The following is a 25,041-nucleotide window of genomic DNA, read 5'->3' as shown; positions in this document are numbered from 1 at the left end:
TGAAACTGAGATTAGATTTGGGGAAACACATTTCTCTCTCTGCTGGTGCTCCTTTCTTAAGTAGCGCAGCCCTCAGGTTGCTTATCAATTCCCTTGGCAGTGCCTCCCAATTCCCTTTTCTGTATTTCCTTCTGTTTCTACTCCCATTACTACTTCTTCAAACTCTGTCCACAAAAACAATTGTTAAATCACCAGCCACTTTATACGATGCAGACAATTCATTTCCCCATGGAGCCATCAAGCAACCTTTTGAATTCAATACCACTCTATATTTCAGAAAGGTAATCGAACTGTTTCCATGCTTATTCTTTTCTCAGTGGGTTTCTATTCAAACATGGCTTAACTTACAAAGAGTTATCAAATGATAAAATTTATGCTTTCGTCCCTTTGCGGTTACAATGATAGCCTGCAAAGAGCTTCCTGAAGAGAGGAATGTAAACTACTGTAACTAGTCCTTAGAAGATTATGCTGAAGATTTAAAAAAAATAAATTTATGAAATTGGTCTTTGAAGTTCTGGATTTAAAGGGGCCTTCTAATTATTCATTAAAAACCATACTCTGAGGAAATTCTCACCTTTTGCTTCTATTAACACTTTAAGTGTGCAAACCCAGTGTTAGAGAAATTGCCCTGGGAAACATGTAAATTGCGTGGCAGCATTTTAATGGAGCTGTGTACCATATTAATTGGGTCAAGTAATTTTAGCTGAGATGCATAGTAAGTCTTCAGGAGACTATAAATAAGAACCGGCCAAGTTATTTTGACAATTGTGACCAGAATTATGTATGTGTCTCAGACAATCTATTGCTATCAATTTAAAACATTTTTCTATGAGGTATAAGGATCTAAGAGTATATCTAAGAGTACATTTTATGTACTTTAGAAAGAAGTGTGCTTATAGTAATTTCGATTTTTCAATAGAAAGTTCTTAAGGGCAAAATTGAAGAGTTTAACATAAACAATATTCATAAAATGCCTTTAAACAAGAAACCTTTTTACTTGAGACTTACATAAATCTGTCTTCTATATTTCTTAAACTACACTTTCTGACTGAAGACTTAATTTTATTCACAAAAAGTACCTACTGACTTTTTCAAAGAATAGATTAGGTATGGCAAAAATAAGATAATACAAAAAGTTTAGATAAAAAGTAGTCCTGGAGTTCCTGTCGTGGCTCAGCGGAAATGAATCTGACTAGTATCCATGAGGATGCAGGTCGATCCCCGGCCTGGCTCAGTGGGTTAAGGATCAGGCATTACTGTGAGCTGTGGTGTAGGTGGAAGACGCAGCTCTGATCTGGTCTTGCTGGGGCTGTGGTGTAGGCCACCAGCTGCAGCTTCAATTTGACCCCCAGCCTGAGAACTTCCATGTGCTGCAGATGTGGCCCTAAAAACACAAAAAAGAAAAGTAGTCGTTTGTTACTTCATGCCCTTTCTATCCCCAGTCTGACTTCGTGAAATCAACTATATTTAATCACTTTAGGCAATAGGCTCAGAAATAGTATTTCTTAAATTATCAATAATTTTGTATATATTCTCTTGGTGTTCCTCTCTGAAGAATGATAATTTTGCTTAAACAATTCCTAATGTTTCTTCTTTCTAAATATTTTTAAAACTTTATCATTAGACATGATTTTAATAATTTATTTAAATATTAGTGCTTATTTTTATTTTTTCTTTCTTTTTTCTTTTTTATTTAATGGCAGCACCTGTGGCATATGGACGTTCCTAGGCTAAGTATTGAATATGAGGTGCAGCCAAGTCCAATCCTTAACTCATGTGCCAGGAGGGATGGAACCCATGATGCCACAGTGACCCAAGCCACTGCAGTCAGATTCTTAAACCACTGCAATACATCATGAACTTTCTTAAAATTTATCTTTAATTGTCTGATCTTTTGCTTGATTTCTCATTGTTTATATTTTATATTTCATTGGTAGTTGTCAAAATTGTTAATTCAACACTGAAGGCTTATCATTTCTTTATATCCTTTTCATGTTTAGATAGGGTATTAATCTCAGTTTGACTTATTTGACAGGTGGTGCAGAAAGGAGAACAATATGGTAAATTAATGCTTCATTTTATTTAATTAAATGCTTGAATTGCTAATTTTTAAAAAAATATTGCTGGAAGGCTACAGTGACAATTTTACATTTTCCATGTACTTTATCATGAAAATATTTTACATGTTTTCTACAAGGAAATTTAAGATACAAATATATAGTATGAATTACCAGGAAAACAAAGCCTACACCTCAAAATTTTTATTCATCCATCTACTGTTTAAGCTGCTAATAATTTTTTTCTATTTCATTAATTTATTTTCAGAATTTTATTAAAGCTTATTTAAGAAGATGTATTATGAATTGATTAACAAATTAATGCCTAAACCTAACATTTATCCAGGACTTGCCACACAACAAGGCCTATGTTCAGTTCCATATTAATTTCATCTGTGTGACTTGAAGGAAGAAGTAACATGGAGCACTGTGGGTGGCAAGGTCACTGGCAGTGTAAAATGCTGCCTGAAATCACAAGTGAGTGCTTTTTTAGGAACTGGACCCACTTACTGACTCTCTCATAAGTATTCTGGCTTCCATCCTGAAAAAGACAATGGTCAGTCCCATCTCACCGCTGTTTTAAGAATCAAAATATATTCCCTGTGATCACAACAGAAGAAAATGAACTTGCCACATTTAAAAATCCACATACTAGTATCATTTTCATCATAAAAGTAGCTCCTTAATATACAACTTTTGAAGTTGGCATAATGGCTCAGTGGGTTAAGGACCTGACGTTGTCTCTGTAAAGATGCAGGTTCAAGCCCTGGCCCTGCTCAGAGGGTTAAGAATCTGACATTGCTGCAAGCTGCAGCATAGGTCACAGATGCAGTTTGGATTGGTATTGCCATGACTGTGGTGTAAGTCTCAGCTGTAGCTACAATTCAACCCCTAGTCACAGGAACTTCCATATGCCACAGGCATGGCTATAAAAAGAAAAAAATAAATAAAAATTTATATATATATATATATATATATATATATATATATATATATATATATATATAAAAACATTCTGGAATTCCCAGAGGGGCTCAGTGAAAATGAACTCGACTAGTAACCACGAGGTTTGGGGTTTGATCCCTGGCTTCACTCACTGGGTTAAGGATCTGGCATTGCCATGAGCTGTGGTGTAGGTTGCAGACATGGCTCAGATCTGCCATTGCTGTGGCTGTGGTGTAGTCTGGTGGCTACAGCTCCTATTGGACCCTTAGCCTGGGAACTTCCATATGTCAGAGGTATGGCCCTAAAAAGCAAATATATATATAACTTTCAACATAGTTACTTATGAATATAATTTTGCAAAAAATCCTACGTTTGATAGTTTTCTTTTGAAATTATGTGGAAACTTGAAAGATTCAATAAAATAATAACATACCTGATTTATAACCTGTGTACATTTAAAGGATTTGCATTGAGTTAAGTCACAGTGGCAGTTTAGTTGAATTCTTACTCAATAATGTCTTCATATTATTACTCAAGATTTTTTTCTGAGCTGGGTAGTGTGGTAGAACCCTATCAGATTTATCAGCAAAAAGAGACAATACAAAGTATAATTGTGTGGGCAATATAATAAGTAAAGATATAGTTTTAAAAAGAAAGGAAAAAAAGTGTACTGTTGGTCTGTATCTTCCCATCTATAAAGAAGGTAGGTGTAGAATTTATATACTAAAGTCCTTTTCTTTCTTTCTTTCTTTCTTTCTTTCTTTCTTTCTTTCTTTCTTTCTTTCTTTCTTTCTTTCTTTCTTTCTTTCTTTCCTTCCTTCCTTCCTTCCTTCCTTCCTTCCTTCCTTCCTTCCTTCCTTCCTTCCTTCCTTCCTTCCTTCCTTCCTTTCTTTCTTCCTTCCTTTCTTTCTTTCTTTCTTTCTTTTTGTGGTCAGTTAACTTCACATGTTATCTGGTAAGGAAAAACTATTAGTGATTTCTTTCACTCTTACTAATTATACTCTGTTATGCAAAGTTATACAAAGTTAGGAAAGAGTACCATTGCTTCTGAACGAAACAAATCTTCATCATGTGAAGAACAAGATTGAATAAAACTGATTGTTTAATCCACCTGTCCACTTGGGTGTCCATATAATTTACATTTTCTGATATCCCCCAAAATTGTCTAATTATTTAATTTAGTTTAGTGTTAGCTTTTAATCCTAATGACTTTTTGCCAAACTCTATTTACTGGTTCCAGGACCCAACTTGAAACCTATGGTCTTGATATTTAATTTGGTCTTCCCGTTATTCAAATTCATGGCTCTTCCAACATATGTTAAGTCCCTGCCCCTGGGATTCTCAGTTCCCACTGATACCTGGACCAACTCCCACTCACCCAGTCAGGATTCTGGCTAATTTACAAGAACCGGGATAACTAAGACACAGATCCTTTGTCTTGCATTTACAAAATGTCTAGAGTTTTCTCTTATGTTCTGTAGACATTTGAAATTTAACAATCTACAGATGTATTTATTTTTAAATCAGCTACTCACCTCACACATCTATCATCAAAAAATCTACACATAAATGTTGACAAAGAGAAAAAAGAGAACCTCGAACACCGTTGGTGGGAATACAAATTGCTGCAGCCACCATGGAAATCAGTATGGAGGTCCTCAAAAAACTAAAAATAGAACTCTCATATGATCCAGCAATCCCACTGCTGAGTATATACCCAAAGAACACAAAAACACAAATTTGAAAAGATACATTCATCCCTAGTTTCACTGTAGCATTATTTACAATAGTCAAGACATGGAAGAAATCCAGTATGTGTGTGTATATATATATACACACACTCACACAAAAATACCAGTCATGAAAACATAAAAAAGAATGAAATTATGCCATTTGCAACAATGTGGATGGATCTAATACAATATTTCTATAAACCGGTAAAGCATTTTCTGTTTAAGCAGAATAGAAGTAATTCAGATCTCTGAATTGTTTTCTTTTTTAAAAAAAATGGATAATTACTAATTTCTTCTTCTCAATATCCATATAAAGAAATGAGAAAAGACAATAATTAGCTCAACATTACAGAACTGCCAAATGATAAAGGGAAAAGAAATTTCTCCTGATCATCATTCTATATTTAAAATAACTCTCTGAAATTACTAAATATCCACACTGAATTCTGCAGAGCATTCTGAGAAATTGAAAAAAAAATTATGTGAACAATGTGTAGACTTATAGTTTTCATGAAATGTAGCCTAAGGAGAATTTTCTATATGAAAATAGCAGAGAGGAGTTTCTGTCAGTGTGCAGTAGATATGAATCTGACTAGTGTCCATAAGGATGTAGGTTCAATCCCTGGCCTCGCTCAGTGTGTTAAGAATATGGCATTGCTGGAGTTCCCGTCGTGGCGTAGTGGTTAACGAATCCGACTAGGAACCATGAGGTTGCGGGTTCGGTCCCTGCCCTTGCTCAGTGGGTTAACGATCCGGTGTTGCCGTGAGCTGTGGTGTAGGTTGCAGACGCGGCTTGGATCCCGCGTTGCTGTGGCTCTGGCGTAGGCCGGTGGCTCCAGCTCCGATTCAACCCCTAGCCTGGGAACCTCCATATGCCGCGGGAGCGGCCCAAGAAATAGCAACAACAACAACAATAACAACAACAACAAAAGACAAAAAAAATAAAAAAATAAATAAAAAAAATTAAAAAAAAAGAATATGGCATTGATGTCAGCTGTAGTGTAGGTTGCAAATGAGGCTCAGTTCTGGCATTGTGTGGCTGTGGTGTAGGCCAGCGGCGACAGCTCCATTCCACCCCTAGCCTGGGAACCTCCACATGCCACAGGTGTGGCCCTAAAAAGACCAAAGGAAAAAAAAAAAAAAAAAGAAAGAAAGAAAGAAAAGAAAAGAAAACAACAGGCAACATTCATTGATCATCTGACCTTTTTCAAATATGATTTAATTTAACTTTAATAGTAACTATTTGATAGGTAATATTATTATACCAGTGAGGTAAACAGAGCTTAAAAGAATATTTACACAGCTAATGTGAGTATAACACTGGATTACATTTAAGTATGTTTGACCTCAAACTCTTCTTTTTAATCCCTTCTAATACACTGTTTCTAGAGAGAACCAGTCCTGATTTTAAGGCAGTGTTATGTTATCTGTTCCATTTTTTTATAGCACTGGAAGACATAAATACACCTCCTTATGTTAAAAGAAATGATGAAAATTAATATAATATGGTTTTTATACCTTTGATATGTTAGAATCAAAATTATTCTGACAGTTTTCTAAGATAGGCCAAATTAAGGCAAATCAGGCTCTAAATTGCCCTGACCACCTGTGCGTTGACTAATATGAACTAGATTGTTTATGACATTTTCATCAATGAAATGGCAACTAGAATTAAATAAATTGAGCATATCTAATTGTAGGAAAAAAAAACAGTTGTACCACTTTGTGATAACAGTGATTTGATTAAAAATTGATGAAAGTACTTTAACTTCATTGCCTTTTAAAAAAAATGATCCAAAAAGAGAGATAGTCATTGATATTAAATTTCTTAATACACTATTGTAAGATCTAGGGTTTTTTATATTGCAAAGTGAGATTAAAAGATTACGTTATATCTAGTGTATTCACAAATAGCTCAATCTTGAATACATATATATTTCCATGTGATTATAAAAATTATCCTGGGAATCCCAACCTAAACATTCCAGTCCATTATAGACAACCCTTGTCTCACTTCCTTGATGCAAAATAAACTGAAAAAATCCTCTTTGAGGATAATTATTTACATTCTACTGCATTTGATAAAGTGAACACTATTTTGCCCAGTGTTTCATTATTCACTTTTCTATGTATCTCAATAGACTCAGATTATAACAGTTGGGATTAAAAAAACACAACTATTTCAAAGAGAGAGAGAGCTAGAAAAGGAATGAAAGCTCAAATTCAGTGCTTCTTAAACTATTGGAGGGGAAGAATCAGTTTGGTTTTTGCTCAGTTTATTTCTTTTTTTTTTCTTTTATTATTTTTAACCAGTAGTTACTTTCTACCCCACAAACCCTCTGGGCAATTTTGACACACCCAGGCTGCTCTAAACCCTATTTGAGGAGATGGATCTGCTGATCATGGCAATGTCAAATTGTTAGAAAAGATTCTAAAGGGTTATTTTAGATTTCTGTACTATCTCAGCTTGGTAACAAGTAATATGCTCACTGGGAGCCATCCACAGACCACATTTTGAAGACTCCTCTAGAATGTGATTTCTAAGTGATTCTGGATAGCGTGGCACAGTGTTTAAGGTCAGGTTTGAAAAATACACACTTCTTTATTCCTTTTTTTTTTTTTCCTGTAAGTGACATTTAAACATGGATTTACTGAAGAAATATTGTACCTTCACTAGATGTTTGGAAAATGTAGAGATATAGGAATAGTAAAGGCTAACATTTTAGGTGAAAATGTTAATACATGATTAAAGGCCAAATTATGTGGTACCAAATATCAATGCTATGAAAATTCAGACAAGAATATTAGTAAGACATAGTAATTAGGGATGAATCATAGAGGTATTGGAAACACAGCTGCCAGATGTAGATTAAAAAGAATTTGATTAATAAAATGTGTTATATACTCTTTAGCCTCTGTGGAAAATCTTAGTATTTTATGAAATTTTGATGAGGTCACACTACCTGGAGAATGGGCCATTTGTTGGACAGTACTCAAAATTAGGCTTACCATTTTGAGTTAGATTTAATTTTATTTTCTTTCTGCAAAAGCCCTATTTTCTCCCCATTCTCAATTACCTCCAAGGGAGTTAACTCACCTGCTGGTCCTAGGAAATGGACTGGTAGAGAAGTAGAAAAGTTAAACAATGAGAACTACCAAAACCAATTATTTTTTGCAGTTAGTGACCCCATCAATGCGAGAAGCAGTTCAACAATACGTCTAGGAATTTTCAAATTTAATGCTACTTTTACATATTTATCAAACATCAAGCCCTGTCTCTCCTCTTTGACTCAACCTTCATTCCCAGGGGTCCAGCATGAATCTAAGAACTTCTATATACCATCCCTGGGTAAACCACAATGTGGCTTAATTAACTACGCAGGATAGGTGTGTACATCTTCTGGCACCTGATTTATGGCATACTTATTTCTGCCTTCCTCATGATATGATTGCCAGTTTATTTTCATTCATAGCTATGGAAGTGACATGATGCATTTTTCATCCAAATCATGCACAAATTCAGATATTTACTCTTTTTTATATTTTATGGAACTCTAGCCTATTAGTGTTTAATAAGTCTGCTTTTCCGGTGTTTTTGTTACCTATGCTCTTAGGCCTGGCATTCCAAAGATTATTAAATCTGCTTTTAAGTTGTGTAACAAGATGTTTTACATGTCAACCATACTTAAATTCTCTATACTTTTATATATAATTATTAATGTCAATTTTATTCTTTCTTATTTTAACACCCCAAAGCCTTTGTGTTATTTTACAGAATGACTTGGGGAGTTCCCTTGTGGTATAGCAGGTTAAGGATTCAGGGTTGTGACTGTACAACTCAAGTTGCTACTGTGGTGTAGGTTTGATCCCCAGCTATGAATTTCTGCATGTCTTGGATACATTTGTCCTGTTCTCTTCTTATGCTTACTAGTTTTGATATCGTATTTATGAGTGGGTGATTTCCTACTTTATATTTTCTTTGCCTTTACCAGTGAGTTTCTTCCTTTGTAATATTCTTGTTTCTATTTGTGGTTTTTCCTTTTCTGCTTAGAGAAGTTCCTTTAACTGATGTAGAGCTGGTTTGGAGGTGCTGAATTCTCTTAACTTTTGCTTGGCTGTAAAGATTTTGATATCTCTGTCCAATCTGAATGAGAGCTTTGCTGGGTAGAGTATTCTTGGTTCTAGTTTCCTCCTCTTCATCACCTCAAATATAGCTTACCAATTCCTCTGGCTTGTAGAGTTTCTGATAAAAATCAGCTGTTTTGATCTCTTTTCTGTGAGTTTGTTTATCTATTTTTGAAGTACAATTGACCTACAACACTATGTTAAGTCCTGGTGCACAAAATAGTGATGTGATATTTCTGTGTACTATAAAATGATCACTACAATAAATCTAGTTACCATCAGTCCCCATACAAAGATACCAAATTTTTATTGACAATGCCCTCCACACTAGACATTTCATCTCTGTGACTCATTTATTTTGTAACTGGAAGTTTGTACCTCTTAATCTCCCTCAACTATTTCACTCATTCCCTCACTACCCTCCTCAGAAAACCACCTATTTGTTCTCTATCTATGACTTTGTTTCTGTTTTGTTATGTTTGTTCATTTGTTTTTTTAGATTTCCCATATAAGTGAAATCATATAGAATTCATCTTTCCCTGCCTTACTTATTTTACCTAGCATAATATTTTCTAAGTCCATCCACATTGTCACAAATGGCAAGGTTTCCATCATCTTTATGGCTGAATAATATTCCACGGTATATATAAACTTCCTCTTCTTTATCCATTCTTTTGTTGAAGGGCTTTCATATCTTGGCTAATATAAATAATGCTATAGTAAACATGGGGTCCTTATATCCTTTTGCATTAACATATTTTTGTTCTCTTCTGAAAAATACTCATAATGTAATTCCTGCATTGTATGATAGTTCTATTATTAAATTCTTGAGCAAGGTTTATACTGTTTTCCATATTGGCTGCATCAACTTACAATTCCATCAATTTTGTATGAGTTTTCCATTTTTCCCACATACTTGTCCACAGTTGTTATTTGTTGTCTTTTTGATGCTAACCATTCCGGCAAATGTTATGTGATGCCTCATAGTGGTTTTAATTTACATTCCCTGATGATTAGTGATGTTCAGCATCTTTTCATGTGACTATTGGTCATCCACATGTCTTCTTTGGAAAATTGCCTATTCATGTTCTCTGCTCATTTTTTTTTTTTAAGTTAGTGGCTTGCTTTCATAATATTGAAAGAGACAACATTTAAATGAATAGGTATAGTTGTATTCCAAAAAAAAAATATTTATCTAAACTTGAATCGCCTATAAGGTTTACATGTCACAAAATAGTTTCCTCTTTAGATTTTTTTCCAATAAATAAAAAAATGCAAAAAAAATTCTTAGTTCTTGGGTTGCATATCAAAATAGGCAGTGGGATAAATTAAGCCTGGGGTCTTTGTTTGCTAATTCTTGCCTTACAAGCATGAAAGAACATTCTGGGAAGAATCAAGTATCTGAAACAGCCAAATATGGTAGAAGCTGTAAGCAACTTGAAAGCAGGCATTCACTCTTATTCGTTTTTATTCCCAAACATAACTTCACATGATATCTTTCACATAGTGCTCAATAAATGCTTCTCAACAAGAACTGAAGAGTAATGCTTGGAAATTCCGGGGCCATCAGTGACTTTTCAAGATATATCTTTTGGAAGAGCCAGTTTGAAGTATGAAAATTTTGAATGAAAGGTCAGGAAATGGAATTAAAGTTCTAGACAACTTATTCAAAGTCTAAAGAGAATTAAGTCAATGATTGGAAGGGAAAGCAGATGAATCAAATTAATGTTGTTTTACTGTTTACATCTTAAATTTTAAGAGCCTGTGCATGTTCCAGCATACCTGGAGATGAAAGTAAAGTTATACATTAAGTATAGGCAGATTCTTGAGGCAAGTTTTGATAATTTCCAAGATGGTGTGATAGAAGGACTGGAGCTCAACTTCTCTCCTAAAAACAACAAAATTCACAACTAAAGGCTGAGCAATCTTCAACCAAATGGACTTGAAACCATAAAAAAATATATCCTACTCCAAAAGACAAAGAGGAGGACACATCAAGTGGTAGGAGGGTCAATTACACGATATAAACAACCCCATACCTCCCAGGTGGGAAGCCCCACAGACTGGAAAATAACTGGTTCACAGAGACTCACCTACAGGAGTGAGAGTTCTGAGCCCCACATCAAACTCTCTCATGTGGGGATCTGGCACGGGGAGAAAGAGCCCCTGGAGCATCTAGCATTAAAAGCCAGAGGGGCTTGTGTGCAGGAGCTCTGTGGGACTGGGGGAAATGGAGACCCCATTCTTAAAAGGCACACATGGACTTTCACGTGCACTGGGTCCCAGGGCAAAGCAAAGACTCCATAGGAATCTGGGTCAAACCTGACCTCAGTTCTTGGAGGACATCCTGGGGAAACAGGGGTGAACATGGCTTGCTGTAAGGGAAGGTCATTGGAAGCAAAGCTCTCAGAAATATTCAGCAGCCTTGCCTTTCTCTGGAGGTGGCCATTTTGGGAAAATCTGGTCCCACCCGTCAATGCTGAGAAGCCCCAGGGCAAACAACAATGCAGGTGGGATCACAGCCCAGCCTCTCAGTAAACAGGCTGCCTTAAGACCCCTTAGGCACACAGCCACCTCTACTCCCATCTAGAGACAAAGCCCCATCCACCAGATGGATTGGAATCAGCTCCACCTACCAGGGGGCAGGCATAAGCCCCACCCATTAGGAAGCCTACAGCAAGCCCCCATACCAACTTCAGCCACAAAGGGGGCAGCCACCAGAAGTAAGAGAGGCTACAACTCTATTATCTCTAAAAAGGTGACCACATCAAAAACCTGTAAAAATGAAAAGATGGAGAACTATAACTCAGATGAGGGAGAAAAAAAAACCCCAGAAAATCAGCTCAGTGATAAGGAGATTCTCAGCCTTCAGGAAAAAGACTTAGACTGTTGATGCTGAAGATGATGCAAGATGTTGGAAATAAACTGGAGGCAAGATGGATAACAGGAAACACTGACCAAAGAGATACAAGATACCAAACGTAAACAAGAAGAAATGCAAAATACAATAACTGAAATAAAAAATTCACTAGAAGCAGCTAACAGCAGAATACAGGAGGCAGAAGAATGAATAAGTGAGGTGGAAGACAGATTAGTAGAAATTACGGATGCAGAACAGAAAAGAGAAAAAAGATTGAAAACAAATGAAGAGAGTCTCAGAGAACTCTGGGACAATGTTAAAAGTACCAACATCCATATTATAGGGGTGCCAGAAGGAGAAGAGAGAGAGAAGGAGACAGAAAAAATATTCCAAGAGATAGTATCTGAAAAATTGCCTAACATGGGAAAGGAACCACTAACTCAAATCCAGGAAGCACAACGAGTACCATATAATATAAACCCAAGGAGGAATACCCCAAGACACATATTAATCAAACTTACCAAAATGAAAGACAAAGAGAAAATCTTGAAAGCAGCTAGGAAAAAGAAACAAATAACATACAAGGGAACCCCGACAAGGTTATTGGCAGATTTTTCAGCAGAATATCTGCAGGCCAGAAGGGAGTGACATGATATACTTAACGTGATGAAAGGAAAAAACCTCCAACCAAGATTACTTTACCCAGCAAGGCTCTCATTCATATTGGAAGGAGAAATCAAAACCTTCACAGACAAGCAAAAGCTGAGAGTATTCAGCAACACTAAACCAGCCTTACAACAAATACTAAAGGAACTTCTCCAGGCAGAAAAGAAAAGACAGCAACAGGAAACAAAAATTCCACAAATGACAAGGCTCACCAGTAAAGGTACATATACAGTAAAGATACAAAATCATCCATGTACAATTATGCCACCAAAATCAGAAATCATGAGAAGAGGAGGGTACAGATGCAGAACACTGGAGGTAAACTTGCAATTAAGAGAACAACTTAAAACAATCTCATATACATTTAGACTCTTATAGCAAAACTTCAGAATAACTGCAAAACAAAAATCTACAACTGATACACAAACAAAGAAAAATCAACTCAAATACAACACTAAAGATAGTCATCAAACCAGAAAAGGAGAGAACAAGAAAAGAAGGGAAAAAAAATAGCAACAAAAACAAATGCAAATCAATTGATAAAATGGCAATAAGACCATACATATCAATAATTACCTTAAATGTTAATGGACTAAACACCCCAAGGAAAAGACACAGGCTGGCAGAATGGATAAAAAAACAAGACCCATATATATGCTGCCTTCAAGAGACCCACTTCACTTCTAGGGAAACATACAAATTGAAAGTGACAGGATGAAAGAAAATATTCCATGCAAAAGGGCATCAAAAGAAAGCTGGAGTAGCAATACTTATATCAGACAAATTAGACTTTAAAATGAAAAATATTTTAAGGGACAAAGAAGGTGATTACGTAATGATCAAAGGATCAATCCAAGAGGGAGATATAACAATTTTAAATATCTACACACTCAATCTAGCTTCACCACAATGTATAAGGCAACTGCTAACCTTAAAAGGAGAAATTGACAATAACACAGTAATAGTGGGGGACTCTAACACCCCACTTACAGCAATGGACAGATCAACCAAACAGAAAATTAATAAGGAAACATAGGCCCTGAATGATGCATTAAACCAGATGGACATAATAGATATTTATAGGACAGTCCATCAAAAAGCAACAGAATACACATTCTTCTCAAGTGCACATGGAACATTCTCTAAGATTGATATATCCTGGGCTACAAATCCAACCTCGCTAACTTTAAGAAAATGGAAATCATATCAAGCATCTTTTCCAACCAAAATGCTATACTACTGGAAATAAACAAGAAAAAAACTGCAAAAAACACAAACATGTGGAGACTAAACAACAAGCTACTAAACAACTAATGGATCACTGAAAAAATCAAAGAGGAAATTAAAAAATACCAAGCAGCAAATGACAACAAAGACACTCCAAAACCTATGGGATGCAGCAAAAGCTGTTCTAAAAGGAAAGTTTATAGCAATACAAGCCCACCTCAAGAAACAAGAAAAAGCTCAAACAAACAAGCTAAGTTTACATCCAAAGCAGCTTGAGAGAGAAGAAGGGACAAGACCTAAAGTTAATAGAAGGAAAGAAATCATAAAGATCAGAGCAGAAATCAATGAAATAGAAATGAAGAAAACCATATAAAAGATCAATGAAACAAAAAGGCGGTTCTTTGAAAAGATCAACAAAATTGATAAACCCTTAGCCAGACTTTTCAAGGAAAAAAGAGAGAGGACTCAAATCAATAAAATTAGAAATGAAAAAGAAGAAGGAACAACAGACATCACAGAAATACAAAGCATCATAAGAGACTACTATATGCAACTATATGCCAATAAAATGGAAGACCTAGAAGAAACAGGCAAATTCTTAGAAAAGTACAATCTTCCAAGACTAAACCAAGATGGAATGAAAAAGATGAATGGACAAATCACAAGAACTGAAACTGAAACTGTGATTAAAAAATTTCCAACAAACAAAAGTGCAGGACCAGATGGCTTCACAGGCGAATTCTTCCAAACAGTTATAGAAGAGCTAACACCTCTCCTTCTGAAACTACTTCAACAAATTGCAGAGGAAGGGATTATCCAAAACTCATTTCATGAGGCCACCATCAACCTGACACCAAAACCAGACAAAGATACCTCAAAAAAAGAAAACTATAGGCCAATTTCACTGATAAACATAGATGCAAAAATCTTCAACAAAATCCTAGCAAACTGCATCCAACAATACATTAAAAGGATTGTACATCATGAGCAAGTGGGATTTATCCCAGGGATGCAAGTTCTTCAATATCTGCAAATCCATCAGTGTGATAAACCACATTATCAAACTGAAGAATAAAAACCATATGATCCTCTCAATAGACGTGGAAAAAGCCTTTGACAAAATCCAATACCCATTTCTGATAAAAACCCCTCAGAAAGTGGGCATAACGGGAACCTACCTCAATATCATAAAGGCCATATATGACAAACCCACAGCAAACATCATTCTCAATGGTGAAAAGCTGAAAGAATTCCCTCTGAGATCAGGAACAAGACAAGGATGTCTGCTCTCACCACTACTCTTCAACATAGTTTTGGAAGTCCTGGCCACAGCAATCAGAGAAGAAAAAGAGATAAAAGGAATCCAAATTGGAAAGGAAGAAGTAAAACTATCCCTATTTGCAGAGGACATGATACTATACCTAGAGAATCCTAAAGACTATACCAGAAAATGCTTAGAGCTCATTCATGAATTTGACAAAGTCTCAGGATACAAAATTAATACACAGAAATTGACGGCATTTCTATACATCAACAATGAAAGATCAGAAAGAGAAATTAGGGAAGCAATCCCATTTACCATCACATCCAAAAGAGTAAAATACCTAGGGATAAACCTACCTAAAGAGACAAAAGACCTGTACTCTGAAAACTATAAGCCACTGATGAAAGAAATCAAAGAGGACACAAACAGATGGAAAGAAATACCATGCTCGTGGATTGGAAGAGTTAATATTATCAAAATGACTATACTACCTAAGGCAATCTACAGATTCAATGCAATCCCTATCAAATTACCAGGGATATTTTTTCTCAGAACTCAAACAAAATATTTTAAAGTTTGTTTGGAAGCACAAAAGACCCAGAATAGCCAAAGACATCCTGAAAAAGAGAAACGGACATAGAGGAATCAGGCTTCTGGACTTCAGACTATACTGCAAAGCAACAATCATCAAAACCATATGGACTGGCACAAAGACAGAGATCAGTGGAACAGGATAGAAAGCCCAGAATTAAACCCACTCACTTACAGCCAACTAATCTATGACAAAGGAGTCAAGGATATACAATAGAGAAAGGCATTATCTTGTTCAATAAGTGGTGCTGGGAAAACTGGACAGCCATGTGTAAAATAATGAAATTAGAACACTCCCTAATACCATATACAAAAATAAGCTCAAAATGGATTGAAGACCTTGATATAACACTAAACACTATAAAACTCTTCAAGGAAAACACAGGCCAAACACTCTCTGATATAAACAACAGCAACATCTTCTCAGATCCACCTCTTAGAGTCATGACAGTAAAAACAAAAATAAACAAATGGGACCTAATCAAACTTCAAAGTTTCTGCACAGCAAAGGAAACCCCAAACAACACAAAAAGACAACCCATGGAATGGGAGAAAATCTTTGCAAGTGAATTGACTGACAAGGGATTAATCTCCAAAATTTATCAATGACTTCTGCATATCCATACCAAAAACAAACAAACAATCAACCCCATCAGAAAATGGGCAGAAGATCTAAACAGACAGTTCTCCAAAGAGGACATACAGATGGCCGAGAAACACATGAAAAGATGTTCAACATCTCTCATTATTAGAGAGATGCAAATCAAAACCACTATGAGGTACTACCTTACGCCAGCCAAAATGGCCATCATCAAAAAGTCTACAAATAATAAGTGCTGGAGAGGGTGTGGGGAAAAAAGAACCCTATTACACTGTTGGTGGGACTGTAAATTGGTGCAGCAACTGTGGAAAACAGGATGGAGAGTCTTCAGAAAACTAAACATAGAACTACCATTTGATCCAGCAATCCCACTCCTGGGCATCTATCCAGAGAAAACCATGACTCTCAAAGACACATGTACTCTGATGTTCATTGCAGCACTCTTTTCAAAAGCCAAGACATGGAAACAACCTAATTGTCCATCGACAGAGGAGTGGATCAAGAAGATGTGGTATATATACACTATGGAATATTACTCAGCCATTAAAAGAAACAAAATACCAGCATTTTTAGCAACATGGATGGATCTAGAAACTATCATGCTAAGTGAAGTCAGCCATACAATGAGACGGCAACATCAAATGCTGTCACTAACATGTGGAATCTGAAAAAAGGACAGACTGAACTTGTTTGCAGAGCAGATTCTGACTCACAGACATTGAAAAACTTATGGTCTCCAGAGGAGACAGTTTAGGGGGTGGGGGGGATGTGCTTGGGCTGTGGGATGGAAATCCTGTGAAATTGGATTGTAGTGATCATTATACAACTACAGATGTGATAAAAAATAAAATAAAAAAAATTTAGGCAGATACTTTGTGAATGCCAAAGGTAGAAGGTTGTGGACAAACTGGGATTGGATAGATGGATGAGAGGAAGGAATGATGACAGAAACTTGTCAGGGTGGCTGCAAGGGAAATGGAGGTGCTTGTGGTAAACACATTCAGCTTCACCATGGATGACTCGGGGCGGGCTATGAAGAAGGGGACATCAGAGTTCCTGCTGTGATGCAGTGGGTTAAGAATCTAAAGAACTACAATATGATCCAGCAGTCCCATTCCTGGACATCTATCCAGAGAAAACAATAAATCAAAAATATACATGCATGCATATGTTCTTTGTAGCACTATTTAGAATAGCCAAGACATGGGAGCAACCTAAATGGCCATCAACAGATGAATGGACTAAGGAGATGTGGTACATAGATGCAGTGGAATACTACTCAGCCATCAAATAGTGAAATAATGCCATCAGATAATGAAATAATGTCATTTCATAATGAAATAATGAAAATAATGCCAACATGGATGGAACACGAGATCATTGTACTAAGTGAAGTAAGTCAGACAGAGAAAGTCAGATATCATATGATATCACATATATGGAATCTGATAAAAATGATACAAAAACACTTATTTAAAAACAAACAGACTCACAGATTTCAAAACTAATCTTATGGTTATCATAGGTGAAACCACTGTCGGGGAGAGAAGAATTGGGAAGGTGGGAGTAACATACACACTACTGTATAAAATAGATGATCAATGAGAACCTGCTGTATAGCATGGGAAAATCTACTCAGCAGCTTGTAATAACCTATATGGAAGAAAAGAATGTATATAGTCATAAGTATGACATGCAATTTGCTGTATATCTGAAACCAACAAAATATTGTAAGTCAATTATACTCCAGTATAATTAAATTAAAAATAAGAAGAGGAGGGGGGAAATTAGGGAATCTGGGGATATTAAGGCAAAGTATTTTTAAGAGGAAATCAATTCAATAAATTGACACAACCAAGAAGGATAAATATACTCGTCTATTTGAACTATAACTTTAGTTTATCAAATCAGGAATCATCAATTGCTAAATCAAAATTTCCAACATCACTATGATGTATCTTGCACTCTCTCCTGTAAAATTTTTGAAAAGTATAATGTATACATAGAAAATACAGCGAAATATTAAGTGACCAAAGGGAAATAGATAAGTTCTAATTATAAACTAGAATTGTCTTTTTATTATTGACTCCTCCTCATTGGTTCTAAAGTCTTAGTAATCCTTTAATTCTAAATTGTAGTATACGTTTCAATAAAAAGATTAAATTATACTCTTTGATATAATTTCTGAAAATCTTCCTCATTAGTGTGTACGATCTTAATCTTACTTTGCATCTCTGATATTTTCTAGCTTCTCTTTTATCCCACTGAATGCCCCATAAAAGTGAAAACTATTTCTCTACTATTCCCATCCACATAAATAAACATTATTCTATGTAATCTGGAAAAAGAAGATTGCTATTAGAGAATGGGACCTAATAGACAATAAGCAGAACTAATAGCATAAAGCAAAGCAAGGAAAATTCAGGATGACTGTCAGAAAACTTTTAATGGCTTTGTAAAAATTATTGTGAGTCTGGTCAGAGATTTCTTATAGGGACAGCATACAAATAGGAAATAATTCCCGGCAGAGCAGTTAATTTTACTGTTGAATAGTTTTGTAGCAAACAAAGGAGTGGAAATTGCTCTTGGTTCAGCTGTTGTTTGGCTGTCAGTTATGCATCAGATCACTCATGGTTTCTGCTATTTTGATAGATTTTGTTGGCCAATTTTACCCAGCAGTGAAGAATTCATAAACAATTTCCCCGTATTCAGATCCTTTCATCAACCCTAGGTCCTGCTTTTTTCCCACCTTTTCACTCCTCTCAAGTACATATTTTATCAAGTGTTTGATTCTCACAAAATAGTTTCTTGTCAAAGGTGTTCAATATAACCCTGAAGAAAAATCTTTGGAGTAGAAAATAATGTTTCAGTGCACTGATGAATGAAAGGACAGTGCTGTGCTCTGTTCTGGGCATGTGCTGAGGACAGGGTTGTGCTGCCTGCTGAAGGGTACTCTGGACACCACTCAGGATGAGCCACTGGTGGTCATCTCAGAATGGTCATGGTGCACTCCATGAAATGGAGTCAATTCCAACCCTCCAGAACTTACAGAAATACACATCAGAGGTTTAGTTTTCAGATTTTTGCTTATGTCCTGGAATCCTGGAACAACTGTGCTGTTCAGAAAACACTGTTGTTGGAGTTGTCTGGTCCTTCAGCAGGTTAAGTATCTGGCATTGTCACTGCAGTGGCTCAGGCCACTGCTGCAGCATGGGTTCAATCCCTGGCCCAGGGACTTCCCTATGCCTTGAGGGTGGCTTAAGGGGAAAAAAAAGAAATGTGTTTTGAAAAAAAAAAAATAAAGGAAGGAAGAAAAGAAAGAAAGAAAAAAAAAAGGAGAGAAAGAAAGAAAAAGAAAGAAAGGAAACAAAACACTGCTCTTATATATTCCTGGTGTTTTGGTGGACCTGGTAAATTCTGAACTGGACCTTAACAGTGAGTCAACACTGCAGATCCTCTGGAATTCGATCTAAAGTTTGGAGAGTAAAAACAGCAGACCACATACTGAGCTTCTCACTTTTCCAAAGTGCAGGTTTTTCCATTATTTTACAAATTTTATACAAGCAAGGTAAACAACACCTACTATGATTGTGCTGCCCCAGAAGAGTTATTGTGGTATTCATTTGAATTTCTACAAAATGCCGACTTGGGATTTATCTGCTGTCAGTATTATCTTTTAATTAAAAGAAATACTTAGGTGGTTGATTTTGTTTCATGATTATTAAATACAAATGGCGGATGGACTCTCTGCTGGAAAGTAAATGTTTTTGTTTGAATTAGAGAAGAAGGAGTATTCTAATTTAGCTTAAGAGTTACTAACTGGCGTATACAAAGCAGTAAATTAGACATGGTCATCAGTGATCAGACTGCAATCATAAAACAAGAGACACACTGGAATCAGTGTTTATCATTATGTTATTATATAAATTGTTTATTTCATGTAGAGTTCAAGAAATCTCTCTTCTTAGTGGTTTTCTAACTATAAAAATTTGAGCGAATTTTAAAAACAATAGACCAATGAATAAAAGAAAGACCAGAAATCAAAATAACAAACTAAATGACATTTCTTCTGCTTGCAGTGTGTCTGCCCACACAGATCAGAAAGGTTTAAGTATTCACCTACTGAATGTTCAAAGGAGGGCTCCAAAGAAGATATTTTTGCCTCATTTGTGGTCACCTGGCAAAAACTATTTAATGTCAATCAGAAGACAGTTCTAGGGTAATGGAACAGAATGGAAAACTTGGGCAGATGAAAGGATTTTGTAAAATTTGATATTGATACCAAATCAAAAATAAAATTTCCATTGTGAATAACTACCGTATTAACTTTTTCTCAACTTCTGATTCCCTACAAATTAGATGATGCTTTTAGTCTTGTGCAGTAAGTTTGGTAGCTCCTGAAAAGGCTATACCAGCTCCTGAGGCCTGAGAAGTTCTAAATATAATGAGGTGTCTATGTTTGGTAAAGACTTTGAGATTGGGAGATTTGGGAGGAAACATTGGCCTTATTATGAATTTCTGCAGTTGCTGAGTTAAGAAGCAGATAATGACAAATTAATGGACTATTTCTTACTAGAAATAAGCAATTAAAGGCTTGATACAACATATTTAAAGAGTTATTCATGAGGATTTCTATACACACTTAAAGTGCTTACATATGCACTATATACTATTTTATTTGACTTAACTCTTTATTTATTTATATATTGGACATAAAAATATATATTTTACCTATATAACAGAAATACACATCTATATATTTAGCATATATATATACACACATATATAGATAAATACATATATATAAAACTTTTGATATTAAAAGTGGAAAAGCACCCAACATCAATGTTTCTTATAATATGGCCACATCCATGTTATGATTTAAGGTATTTATTTTTTCTATTTTCCAAATTACAGGATGAAGTCTGTCCAAAAACTGAAGGAGATGAAGTACAGAGGTGTGTGTGGGCCTCAGCTGTCAATGTCAAAGACAAGTTCATTTATGCAGCACAGCCAACTTTAGACAGAGTCCTTGTTGTTGATGTGCAGTCTCAAAAAGTTGTTCAGGTATGAACAGCTCTTCCTTTTGAAAGTGATTTTAAAGAACATTTACTTTAACGTAATAGTCTTGACCAGGTAACTTGTGAATGGCCATTTAATCGTCATCAATCAAGTATTTCATTACAGGGATAACTGGAAAATACATGCATCTTCTGCGAACTCTCCTCTCATCCTGCTCCTTTAGCCTAAATAATTAAAGAAGTAATTTGAATAGCTTTTGTTTTCAATAGTTAGATTCCATGAAGACATCAGAATCCTAGCATGATCAGTTACACAAAAATCTTCCTCAAATTTGCTTATTTTGGCTTGAGCAAGGAGAGCCCCAGTTCAAGACCAGTTAAGGTATTCTTAGTCAGCATTGCAGAAATGGTATTATTTTTTTTTTCTCATTCAGTTCTCAACAAAGGCTGACGCAGTTGTAGATTCACTGGATAATAATAACTTAGTAGGTTTTACTATAATTGTGAAACAAGTAATATGTTCATAGCTCAATGACAAAGAAAACAGGTTTTTTTTTTTTTTTTTAATAAGCCTTGCCATCACCATGGCTTCATGTTGCCATGGTTGTGCTTGAGTAAAACCATTCTGATTTGAGCCACCAACTATTTCATGCCCTGATATTTCCAAAACTGTCCAACTTGGGAAATCTACTAGAACTCAGTTGCACAGCAAGCACAGGGAAATTCAGGGTTTGCACATAGGCAGTCTCATTTCAGTGTCTGGATTTTTGACTGTTAGGATCTATGGCTTCTCAGCTCAGAGGAAATAAAACTTAAAAAAAAACTTAGATATGTATAATCTGTTAAATGGGAGTAATAATGGTACATATCTCATAAAGTTATATTAATGTATATATATACATATCATGAAGTTAGGTTAATATATTTTATATGTATATTATCTATATATTAACAGTCAATGTTTATAAAGCATTTATAGCACAGCCTGGGATATAGAAGTACTATATACTGGTTTTCTATCAAAATTTATGAAAGACATGGGAATCTAACCATTTCTTATATTTAATAGGGGTGGGGGTTTTTGCAGCAATACTGGTTTGAAATTTAAGTAGATGTTACTCCCTCTAATTCTGATTCCTGACTAAAACACAAAAAGTACTAAGAAGTTCAAAATTAGGGCTTCTCATTCTTAGTCTGTAACAACTTCACATGAATTCATCCAATCATCTATCCATCCACCCATATATTTTATATAAAAAGTATGCTTTTATTAATTTCCCTTTCTGAGATGTGATCAATATCACAGCAATAGAGTGAAAAGCACTGCTATTAGAAAGATTTCCAGGGTTCACAGTTACTGTAGATATTTAGTCTAGTGGCTCAATTTTTAATATGAATGACTCTTACAGTCATGAGTAGAATGATGGATAATTGTCTACTAGAAAACTCTAAGGCCTCTAGTGTTACACAGTTCTCATGTGTACCCAGCCTAATGTCCCAGTAAATACTTAAGAACATATTTTTCTATATATCTCACCTCTCACGTATCCATCTGTGAGACTGCTGTATTTTTGACCAGGTTAATTTTACTTTGATTTCAGGTGCAACATAGGTCAGCAAATAACAGGCATTCAGTTTGGGGTTATCAAGATTCTTTAGCTAGCAGGTTAAAATTAGAAGTTCTTTCAAGAATAATCAGGCTGGTCTTTAAATTTAGTGTTTAAACCAGAAACCTATACTGATAATACATATTATATACTAGATAGATGAAATTGATAAAAGTTAACAACATTTCTTATTCATATAACTTTCATCATCAATGACATAAAATTTTAAATTAATAGAAAATATCAATAATGAAATATTCACACAATGGTAAAAATCACATAAATGATATTATTGTTCAAAGTGCCATAATGACTGAAATACCAGGAAGATGTAAGAAACATTATACAAGGCTAAAATATTAAAATAGTAGTAATATAATCATGATTATTGATATTTTGCAAACAAGAATCCAACATGCTATAAGTTAGAAAATTGGGCCTCAGTCCAAATGGGTTTTCCTTATTATCTTTTATTAAAATAATAATAATTATGCTTTATTCCTCTTAGTCATTACCTACCCGAAAAATAATCGTTATGTGGATTTCTGTCAACATTAATCAGTATTACCTGATTTTGAATATCACACAGATGGAAATATACAGTATTCACTATCTCTGTCTAGAGAGAGATTATTTTGTTTTCATGAAGCTAGTGTTTCTTTTTTTGCTGTAGAGAAGTCAATTACAGCTGATTCTCATCTTTTGTTGATTCTGTACTTAAAATCTGCCTGCTCTCTTAAATTTATTAAGAATGCTAAACCAATACTCAGGGTGCTTTTGCAGCATTCAGGGACTTGTGCAGAGTGGTGAAAATTGTGTCACCTGACATACATGTTCCCAGCTCAGGTTGAATGAGAGGACACTCCACCATCTTGGCTCAGCTTTCATGCTGTGAACGAGTGTTCTTTTCATAGTCTATTTAGTACCATGTTTGCATTGTCAATTTTGCTGTTTCGAATGACCCTCGACCAGACTGTCCTGTTGAAATGGTTGTGCAGGAAGGCTGTGGTGTGCCTAATGGTAGCTTCATTTAGACATGAGTCATAGTGTTGTTTGGTTGTATGTTAATTATTGAACAATATATATTAAATAAAGAGTGTCTGAACAGAAACATGCGTGAAAGGGGATTATGTATTCATCTCATGAAAATCTTGTGACCAGAAACTGATAGGAAGCAATTGTTCAGTATTCAGAAATTCAGTGATGGTGGTAACTTCGTCGGAAAAACTCCCACTAAAAAGTTCCTGTGTGGTTAAGTGGTAATAAGCCCAACTAATATCCAGGAGGACGCAGGTTTGATCCCTGGCATCACTCAGTGGGTTAAGGATCTGGCATTTCTGTGAGCTGCGGTATAAGTCACAGAGATGGCTCAGATCTCATGTTGCTTCAGCTGTTATATATAGCCTGGCAGCTGTAGCTCCAATTTGACCCCTAACCAGGGAATGTCCATATGCCACAGGGTAGCCTTAAAAAAGCAAAAGGAAAGGAAAAAAGAAAAAAAAAAGAAAAGCAAGAAAAGCTACTACTACTAATAAAAACCCAATGTATTTAAAATATCAGACTTTGTTTCTACACCAACAATAGAAAGGATAAACCCCAGAAGGAGATAATAGAAAGAAAAAGGAAAAGTTGAAAATTCAGTCAAAATGAATGAGAATTTTCTATAATATTATAAAGAATAATACATATATGAAGAATAATACATACATATACTATGCATTATTCTTTATTATACAATTTATAAAATACAATAAACTCTCAGTTTTAGAAAGTACCATGAAACTCAAATGAAAAAAAAAAAAATCAGTACCTAAATATATTGACATGACACAACCAAACATAAAGCCAAAAAAATTATATTAAAATGGGAGATTATTTACTGTGAGAACAGCAGCAATTTTCTCCATACCAATAATGGATGTCCAAAGAAAGTGGAAATTATTATTAAACCACTAAGTGGAAATAAAATATATTCTCTATGTTCAGTGGAAAAAGCATATAATTTCTTTATTGTATCAGATACAAAAAAAGACTTTATCAACAAAATATGTTAGAAAAAAACTGAAACCTGTTTGCTTCAGGAATGAGGAAAATTAACTAAGCAGTAAAATTGATGTATTGATAGCAAATAAATTGGTAGATATTGTCTATTAAATATTAACTATCAATAATAATGATATTCCTTGAATTTAAGGTTGAAATTTTAACAATGAAAACACAGGACAAAACTAGAAAAATATGTAAATATTGTACGGCAATATGTAAACAGGGAAAAGGTCAATATTATTTCAAACATATTAAGACTTGTATTATTTAAGAATGGGAATAATTACTGTATACCTTT

The 25,041-nt window shown here is 35.1% G+C and overlaps 1 protein-coding gene across 3 annotated transcripts in view; it reads left to right on the top strand.

Moving 5' to 3' along the window:
• Positions 1-25,041, top strand: part of FSTL5 (follistatin like 5) — a 786,274-nt gene that overhangs the window by 693,374 nt on the left and 67,859 nt on the right. For all 3 annotated transcript variants that reach the window (XM_047798935.1, XM_047798934.1, XM_047798933.1), the window contains exon 12: positions 20,987-21,136. In XM_047798935.1, coding sequence (XP_047654891.1) covers positions 20,987-21,136 — 150 coding nt within the window. The remainder of the gene's footprint in view (positions 1-20,986; positions 21,137-25,041) is intronic.

The sequence above is a fragment of the Phacochoerus africanus genome, chromosome 10, assembly GCF_016906955.1.
Source record: "Phacochoerus africanus isolate WHEZ1 chromosome 10, ROS_Pafr_v1, whole genome shotgun sequence".
Classification (NCBI taxonomy): domain Eukaryota; kingdom Metazoa; phylum Chordata; class Mammalia; order Artiodactyla; family Suidae; genus Phacochoerus; species Phacochoerus africanus.
This window is presented reverse-complemented; position numbering and strand designations above follow the sequence as displayed.